This window comes from Pediculus humanus, genomic scaffold (genome assembly GCF_000006295.1).
Source record: "Pediculus humanus corporis 1103172107544 genomic scaffold, whole genome shotgun sequence".
NCBI lineage: Eukaryota > Metazoa > Arthropoda > Insecta > Psocodea > Pediculidae > Pediculus > Pediculus humanus.
In genome coordinates this window covers 1,389-10,129 of record NW_002987159.1, presented here as the reverse complement: position 1 = coordinate 10,129, position 8,741 = coordinate 1,389, and the positions used below count along the sequence as shown (strand labels likewise).

General features: G+C 23.2%; 2 protein-coding genes across 2 annotated transcripts in view; one reads left to right on the top strand and one right to left on the bottom strand.

Moving 5' to 3' along the window:
* Positions 1 to 3,189, bottom strand: part of Phum_PHUM194820 (Nucleosome-binding protein, putative) — a gene marked incomplete at both ends in the record, with an annotated part of 8,806 nt that extends 5,617 nt beyond the window's left edge. Inside the window, 4 exons of the mRNA XM_002425328.1 lie at positions 309 to 479; positions 1,308 to 1,450; positions 2,197 to 2,396; positions 3,181 to 3,189. Of these exons, the coding sequence (XP_002425373.1) occupies positions 309 to 479; positions 1,308 to 1,450; positions 2,197 to 2,396; positions 3,181 to 3,189 (523 nt within the window). The remainder of the gene's footprint in view (positions 1 to 308; positions 480 to 1,307; positions 1,451 to 2,196; positions 2,397 to 3,180) is intronic.
* Positions 3,190 to 6,728: 3,539 nt separating this feature from the next.
* On the top strand, positions 6,729 to 8,331 carry Phum_PHUM194810 (asparagine-rich protein, putative; the record flags this gene model as incomplete). Its single annotated transcript, XM_002425327.1, has 3 exons — positions 6,729 to 6,799; positions 6,878 to 7,857; positions 8,324 to 8,331. The coding sequence occupies 3 exons, from the start codon at positions 6,729 to 6,731 to the stop codon at positions 8,329 to 8,331; spliced, it is 1,059 nt and encodes a 352-aa protein (XP_002425372.1).
* Between the last annotated feature and the right edge of the window lie 410 nt (positions 8,332 to 8,741).

Genomic DNA, 8,741 nt, shown 5'->3' with positions numbered 1-8,741 from the left:
GTAATTTGGGGTCCCAAAAAAAAAAAAAAAAAAAAAAAAACATTTTGCCTTTTTTTTTTTTTCCTTTGTAACCAACTCGTTATTTAAAAAAAAAAAAAAAGAAAAGCACTGCTATAAACCTTTTTAAATCAAACAGCAACAAACACAGCCATCTATCTATTTTCTATCCGAAACAAACAAAAGAAAACAAAACAAAACAACAAGAAAGGTAAATAAACATCATCTGTACGTATTTATATATATATATATAAATTAATAAATAAAAATAAATAAATAAAAAATCCGAACATTTTATATTTTTAACTCACCGGCGTGAGAAATGTGAAAAGATTTACTTAAATGGGGATTTAGGGGACCCGACGAAGGATCGTCAATGTTAGAAAGTAAAGGATCGGGATTTGGGGCAAGAGAAAGGCGAGGTTTAGAGGAGGGTTCTGTATCCCAGTGAAACACCTCGTACATAGATGTAGACATTAGATCTGTAAAAATTATATATATATATAACAACAAAACTCCATCTTTTCAAAATTATTTTCGTTTCTTTTTTCAAACATTTAATAATTACGATCGCAAATTGTGTGCAGCAAAATAAAATAAAATAATAATAATAAAGTAAAACATTTCTCTCTAATAGAAATTACTTGCAAGTTTTATTTTTTTTTTAAATAAGCGATAATAATAATAATAATAATATTGATTAATGGAAAAAAAAGTTTTTTGCCATCGTGTAAATTCACATTTAATTATTCGAGCATATATTATTATTATTATTATTTCGAGCGCCGGAAAAAAAAATTGAGCTTACTATGCGTGATATATAGATTGATTGCCCCCACGTGAAGAGAATCAACACACACACAAGAATTTGCAGGGATTTTAATTTCGAAAATCGAAAAGATCCACATTCTACTACGAATAACACTAACAATAAATTTTTTTTTCGTAGCTTTTTTTATTTATTGCACTTTTAATTCAATAGGCGCACGAGCAAATATTATTATTACTAATATATAAAAATGTGATATAAAAATAAGAATAAAGCTGCGACAAAAAAAATTTTAAAAAAATTTAAAAAAGATTCAGACCAATTTAGTTACCAGAAACGGAAGCATATATATATATTTTAAAGCACTATTTTTGGATTTCCGAAAATAACAAAAAATTTTTTTCCTTTTTAAAGTGTCCATGTTTTTTTTTTTTAATTTCCCCCCCCCCCCCCCCCGTTCTATCGAACCGAATCAACTTTACAAACTAATTAAAAATAATAATAATAATAATAATGAAAAGGTTTTCAAAATTAGACTCACCACCGGGATTCCTATAGAGTCCGCCAGCAGAAGAAGCTCTTTTCTTAGGTTCTAATTCACGTTCCGAGGGTCTTCGAGACAAAGGATTCGTCGGGGTTGTCGTCGTCGTCGGAAATAACCTCAAATTAGCCGTTGATGTTGCCCTGTAAGAAATGTAAAAATTGCTCTGTGACCACGTGAAAAACATTTTCCAAAGATTTGAAACACCATTCCAAACACTCTATCGAATTCCTATTCCTATTCGTATTTTTTTTTTAATTTTCTATTTTTGAAATTTCGAAATAAATAATAATAACGCGAGATCGAAATCGTATTTTAACACTTTTATTATTATTATTTTTATTTTTATTATTGACACGACATTCGTCTAATCCCCTTTAACTTTAACAATTGAAAAGAATTTAAAATTCAATTTAAAAAAAAATTAAAATTAAAAAAAAATAACGTTAATTTCGAAAGTGGTTTGACCAATCAAAAATTAATAATTAATTTAACACTCAAACTATCTCACAAGCAACACGTTTAGTTCTACTATGAGAGTTTTTTCCTTTTTTTTTTTTTTTTTTAATCAATAATTATTTTCGATTGAGTAATTATTCATTTGACGTGTAAAAACATACACACACGCACACACACATACACATTTCTTTCATTTGCAGACGAAAAAAAAAATAAAATAAATAAATTCAAACAAATTTAAAATGTGTAACTAATTATTATTATACATACCGGTTAATAAAAAAAAACTCACGAAGAGTTTCTTTCAAACTTTTTTTTTTGATTGTTTCTATCTTTTCTTCTTCTTCTTTTTTTTTTCTTAATTAAAAAAAAAAAAAAAAAAAAACCCCCACGCGAGAATTAAAATTATTTATATATTTATTTTAATCACCTTCTGGGTCCCCAAAAACTATTGCTGCTGTCGGTTGTTTCAAGTAAACGAGGAGTCGAACTTCCAAATGCGAATACGATCGAACTCCTTTCGTTCCTTTTTTTCGTTTCTATTCTTGCTTCCCTTTCTTGATTTTTTCTCACTATTGCTTCTCTCCTCTCTTTTTCTGCTTCCCAAATTTGTCTCTTCCTCTCTTCGACCTGTTAACAAAAAAACAAAATAATTGTAATAATAATAATAATAATGCAAAAAGGGAAAAAAAAATCATTATTAATTTAAAATTAACAACCGGATATTTGTGATTATTTACACGATAATTAATTATTCATTGGATGAGAGGATTGACGCTTATTATTATTATTATTATTATTATTATTACCTGACAACGTTTTTCATTTTCCTTCTGCCTCAAATCTTCCATTCTCCTCCTTCTCTCCAACTCTTTCTGTTCCCTCAATTGTTGAGCCTCGAGTGCATGTCTTTTGAGTTCTTCTAAACGTCTTTGACGTTCTTCTGCTTGCTTTTCCCGGACCACCCTTAACTTTTCCCGGGCGTCTGCAATTTAAAAAATTAAAAAATAAAAAAAACAAACAAAACAGAAAAACTGTTGGTCTCTCTCTCTCTCTCATCATTTTTTTCAATGCTATTTCAACGACGTGTCATGGTTAGTTTTATGTATAACAAAAAAAAATTTGTTCACAATGGTTTAACTGATTTTTAACAATAACGTAAATAAATAAATAAATAAATAAATTCTCACTGCCCTTCCGCATTTAAATTCGTTTTACAAATTAAAAACATTCAATTTTTTTCTCTCTCTCTCTCTCTCTCTTTTTAAATTTTATTTTCTATTTTTTTCTTTTTAAACTAAAAAAAATTTATTCAAATTAATCGATCGTTTAATTTGAACATAAGTTATATAATATCAGCAAAGTATTGAAAACAACCACCCTCGCAAAGGAAAGAAATAAAAAAAAATCTAACCTTTTCCATACTATTATTAAATTCTTAAACATTGCCTTACGACATAAAATTACAAAAGCAAACAAACAAACAAACTAAAATACATTAAAAAAATGAATAAATAAATTAAATTAGAAAAAACGAGGGGAATAATATATAAAGATGCATCGAAATGAGTGTTGGATTAAAACGAGGCCCACTAAGTTAAAGGGACACCATGTGCTCGCAGACGAATTTACATTTTCAAGGACTACAACAAGACCAATTAGTCTGTGTATATTATTTTGGCATATGTACCATGTAAAAAATTTCCTTTGGTTATTTTAAAAAAAAAAACTTTTTTACGGTGAAAATGATTTTTAATTACACGAAAAAAAAAAAAAGGGCGGATTCGCGTAATTACAAAAAAAACCTTAAAGGGGTGGAATTTTAATAAAACAAAAATTTAATTGAACAACAGAAGAAAAAGGACAACAGAAGTAGTAGTAGTAGTAGTAGTAGTAATAGAAAGTCTTATTTATTTAAAATTTTTCGTTAGTTTTAATTATCAAAAAAAAATTTGTATATATTAAAGTTTTATAAAAAAAAAAGTCCGAAAAATCGCTCAACCGCAAAAACTACTTACTCATCCTTTCATGAGAACAAAATAAGGAAAAGAAATCACATTGAAAATAATTATGGTGGAGTTTTAAATTAAAAATAATAATAATAATAATAATAATTATACATGTGTATAAATATATATATATATATATATATATATATGATATTGGGAGGAATTAATTATAAAATGTTGGCGTTGCGAAGATGGCAAGGACAAGTTAATTTTGGCAACACAAAAATATTCATAAACTGCTAAAAATTGAAAGCAACATTTCAGACCAAAAAAAAAAAAAAACTCAACAACAAAACAATGAATGAAAACAAAACTAAAAACTAAAAAAAAAAAAAAAAAATTGATCAAAATAAAATAACAATTAAAATAAAACATTTTCTTTCTCCAAAGCATATTTTTAAATAAAAGATTTCACCATACTTAAAACTAAAAAAAAAAAAATATTACAAATGATAAAAACATTTGTTTTGTTACTTTTTACTTAGTAGACATATCAATCATAATTTTTTTTTTGTATGGAACACACAAAAAAAAAAAAAAAAAAGTAACATTTTTCAAACACATTTGGTATTCATAAAATTAATCATGATAACATGTCAAAAAATGTATAGAGAGAGAAAGAAAAAGAAAAAGAAGAAGAAGATGAAGAAAGAAAGAAAGAAAAAAAAAAAAAAACAAAATCACATTGAGCATAATTCAAAACTTAACAAATAAATCCACCCTCTTTTTTTTTTTTTAATAAAATTTATACAGAGTTCTTTTTTTTTGTAATCTTTAGTATTAATCGAGTCAAAAATTTTTTTGATAATGATAATTCATTTATTAAAAATTATTCGAAAACAATAACTAACATAACTTGTATCACTACCAACCCAAACTTCGATAAACAATTTTTGAGATGAAATAAAACACTTAATTACAAGCACACATCAAACTCGAATACTAAAAAATTATGAAATGAATTCAAAAAAAAAAAAATTTTTAATTATTTAAGTTTGCAAAAAAAAAAAAAAAAAAAAAAAAAAAAAAAACTACCTTGGCCTTGTTATGCATTTTGCCAAATATTATTTTTATAGACCATTCAAAGAAACACATGAATTCAGAAAAAAAAAGAATCAACTAATTTCGATATAAATATAATAAACTAAAAAAATATTCAATGATTGATAAAAAAAAAAAAAAACGCTAAAGCGAGAAAAGATATATATTAATTGTTATAAGAAGACCTGAAAACACATATTAAATGGTCAATGTCCTAAGTAATGTGATTCTTTCTTTCTTTCTTTTAAATAATGTAAACTTGCAAACCTGGCAAAAATTAAAAAAAAAGAATTAGAACAGGATGAAAGTCAATAAGAATAATAATAATAAATTTTATTATTATTACGACAAATATAAAAATATTCGATGACGGTTAGTGAGTAGATACGTAAAAAAATTTTGTGATAAGAAAATGAAAAATTATTCATATACATATATATTATTAAAAATTTATTCTTGAACTTTTGTTTGGTCTTATCAAAATTTTTTTTAAAAAATTAAAATGAAATCATGGGACAATTTTAGAGTCAAGAAAGAGAAATCATATATGATGATTATTTAAAATGTGAAAAAGAAAAATAAAAAAAATAGTTTTTTCAAGACCACCATTAAAAATAAAATAATTTTTTTTTTTTTTAAAGAGTAATCAACTAACTTAATTGACATTAAATTTAAGTGTAATTACAAACAATTGTTAGTAATTATGATAAAAAAAAGAAAAAAAATAGTCTCTTACTTATTTTAAGTTGTTTAAAAAAATTTCTGTTAAAGATCTCTTTTTAAAAATTTTAATCAAAATTTTAAAAGATAATTATATTAAGATAAATCTGTTTCAAACCATTTGCATTAATAGTTGAAATATTTCAAAGGCACCAAATTGAATTATTTGAAACTTAAAAAATACATTTTAATAAATTTATTGCACAAAATTCATTAATAAAAAAATAATAATGAATTATTAATAATATTGACAAGGGATGATTTTAATATTAAAAAATAATGAGTAATATTAAAATTTTCGATCGATCTGTTCATTTTTTTTTTTTTTTTTTTTTAATACCTATTAATATGGAATTCAAAAAAAATTTTATGGAAAAAAACAAAAATTACGATAAAATTTCAGAAAAGAGTTAAATTATTTAGTGAGAATAGTATAAAATGTTTAGTTTTATTAAGAATAAATGAAAAAAAATAAGCATTAGATCATCAAATTTTTTTATCAAAGGTGTGAACCAATAAAGTAGGATCATAGGGCCAGCCCAGTTGTGTCGAAAATAAGTGGATAAATAATTAATTAAAAAACTAGAGGTTATAAAAATTATTTAAAATGGTTAAATCAAATATTAAAATAATAATTAAAAATATTTATGTAACGTAAATGAATAAACATACCGATTTTTTTAGGTGGATTAAGTTCACCACCAGTATCCGCCATTTTCTTAATGCAATTTGTCACCGACCTTGGAATGTTTAAGGTCTTTTCATATTTCTATTTCATTTATGACGGTGGCATTGACCAAAGTTTTGGCGCATTTTAAAATTATTATTTGATTTTCCCATTAATATTATAAAAATTTACGAAGGTTAATTGTTTTTTTTTTTTTTTTTAAATTTAAATAATAAAATTATATAAAATTTTTTACAATAAAAGCTTTAAACGAAGTTTACAAAAAAAAAAAAATTTAAGTAAATGTGAGTGCCATAAATAATATTTAAAACACATGTGTACACTATTAAAGTTTTAATCAATAAAAAAAAAAAAAAAAACATTTTAAATTACGTAAAACAAATTGTAAATATAAAAAATACAAGAGATTTATTTTATTTTTTAAATTATTAAAAAAAAAAATTGACGTGGTATCAGATAAAAGTTACACAAGTTGTTTGACAACAGTACTTGATAATTTTAAAAATGCTTGGTAAAGAATTTTCAAATGATTCCTTAAACGAATCTTTAAATGATTCTAATGAAAGTTTTGATTTGTACAGCTTTAGCAATATTAAAAAAAAATTTAATACTCAATTGGAGAAACTATTAAAAAAAAACGTTTCTCTTTCCAGTGAAAATTTAAGTAGTAATGAAAATAATGAAGTTATAGATGAAAAAATTAATTCTTTAAATAACAAAAATAATACTTCAAATAAATGTAAAAAACGTAATGTAACATATAAAAAAAACAAGGGCAAAAGAAATAAAAATAAAACCTTAACAATCGAAGTAGACAATGAAGACAATGAATGTAGTGAAATAGGATCAAATTTTACTAATAATTTTGAAGTGATTGACTTACAAGATTCCGATAATAATTCTGAATTAGAAGATTCTGTTGAAGTTATCGAGGAAATATCAAATAACATTTGCAGAAGAAGTGCAAGAATAAAAAAAAAGTATGGGAATAATTACAGTTTGAATGAAGATATCCTTTTAGATTATCACTCTCTTCCCACATATAATAAGAAACCTTTTAATCAGCAAATAAAAAGAAAAAGAAAAAATGTACCATTGAAAAACAGTTCTGCAGAAGTTAATTCAAAAAAAAGTTTAAATGAAATTGATAATGTGAAAGAAGAAGATCTTAATCCTGAAGTCACAGTAAAAGTTATTTGGAAATCAATATCGGTGAAAAAATTTAAAATAAGAAAGTTTCAAAAAATTTCTAAAATACATAGAGAATTATCGAAAGAAGAAAATGTGCCTGAAAATAAAATAATATTAACATTTAATGGTAATAAAATAAATGATTGTGATACACCGAGTTCGTTAAATTTACAAGTGTTTGATTTTCTAGAAGGTGGTTTAATAAAAGAATCGACAAACAATAGTAATTCTGTTACAATTAACACTGAATATGATAACTCTAGTGTACTTTTAAAATTTCAAGATTCAAATAAAAAAGTTATTAATTTACCATTAAAAAAAAATGACTTGATAAAATCAGGCATGATTAGGTATGCTGAACAAATAGAAATCCCTTTAGAAAAAATTAAATTTTTTTTCGATGGTGAAGTATTAGATCCCCTAGAAACACCCTCATCGATAGGTTTAGAAAACGATGATATTATCGATATAATTATTTGTTAATATAAAAAATTCAATTAATTTAATATGATTTTAGCATTTTTTTATGTAATTTCATTTATACCTCACTTAGTAAAACATGTATAAAAGTTTTACAAATACATTCATAAAATGTTAAAATCATAAATGTTGTAAATTTTTTTTTTAACAATTAACAATCGATGTTAAATTACAATTTTTGTAATACAAAAGAAAAATAATTGTTCTTTATAAAAATGAATGAATTGTAAAAGTTTTTTAATAAATTCATTTTTGTAAAATACATTTTTTCTAAGTATATATTTTAATCAAATAATAAATTAAATATTTGTAATAAACATAGTAAATTTATATATATATATATATTTTTATATTTTCATATAATTATGTCTAAAAATTTTTAAATAAACAATATCCTTTCATATTATTTACCTTTTTTTTTGTTTTAGATATATAAACATATAAAATTTTTGTTGCTTTGTTAAGTTATAAAATATACTTACAGTCAGTTTTTAATATTCATATAAAATATTTTACCAAATAATTCAAAATAAATATATATATATATAATAAATATAAAAGCAAAAAAAAAAAAAAGTAAATGTGATGTATACAAATGGTGTTACTAATTTTTTATATGTTGCGATTAAACTTTATAATGAGATGAACGAGATCAATTAAGATGAACAATAATAATTAATGGATTAATGAAATTATGCAAAAAATATTATTATTTATAAATATTTATACTTTGCACCATTTAATATTTTATTAACAAATATAATTATATGTTATCTGAAAAATGAAGAAGAGTTTTTTTTTTTTTTTTTTTCCTTTCATGAGTATAATGTAATATTCAAAAAAAAA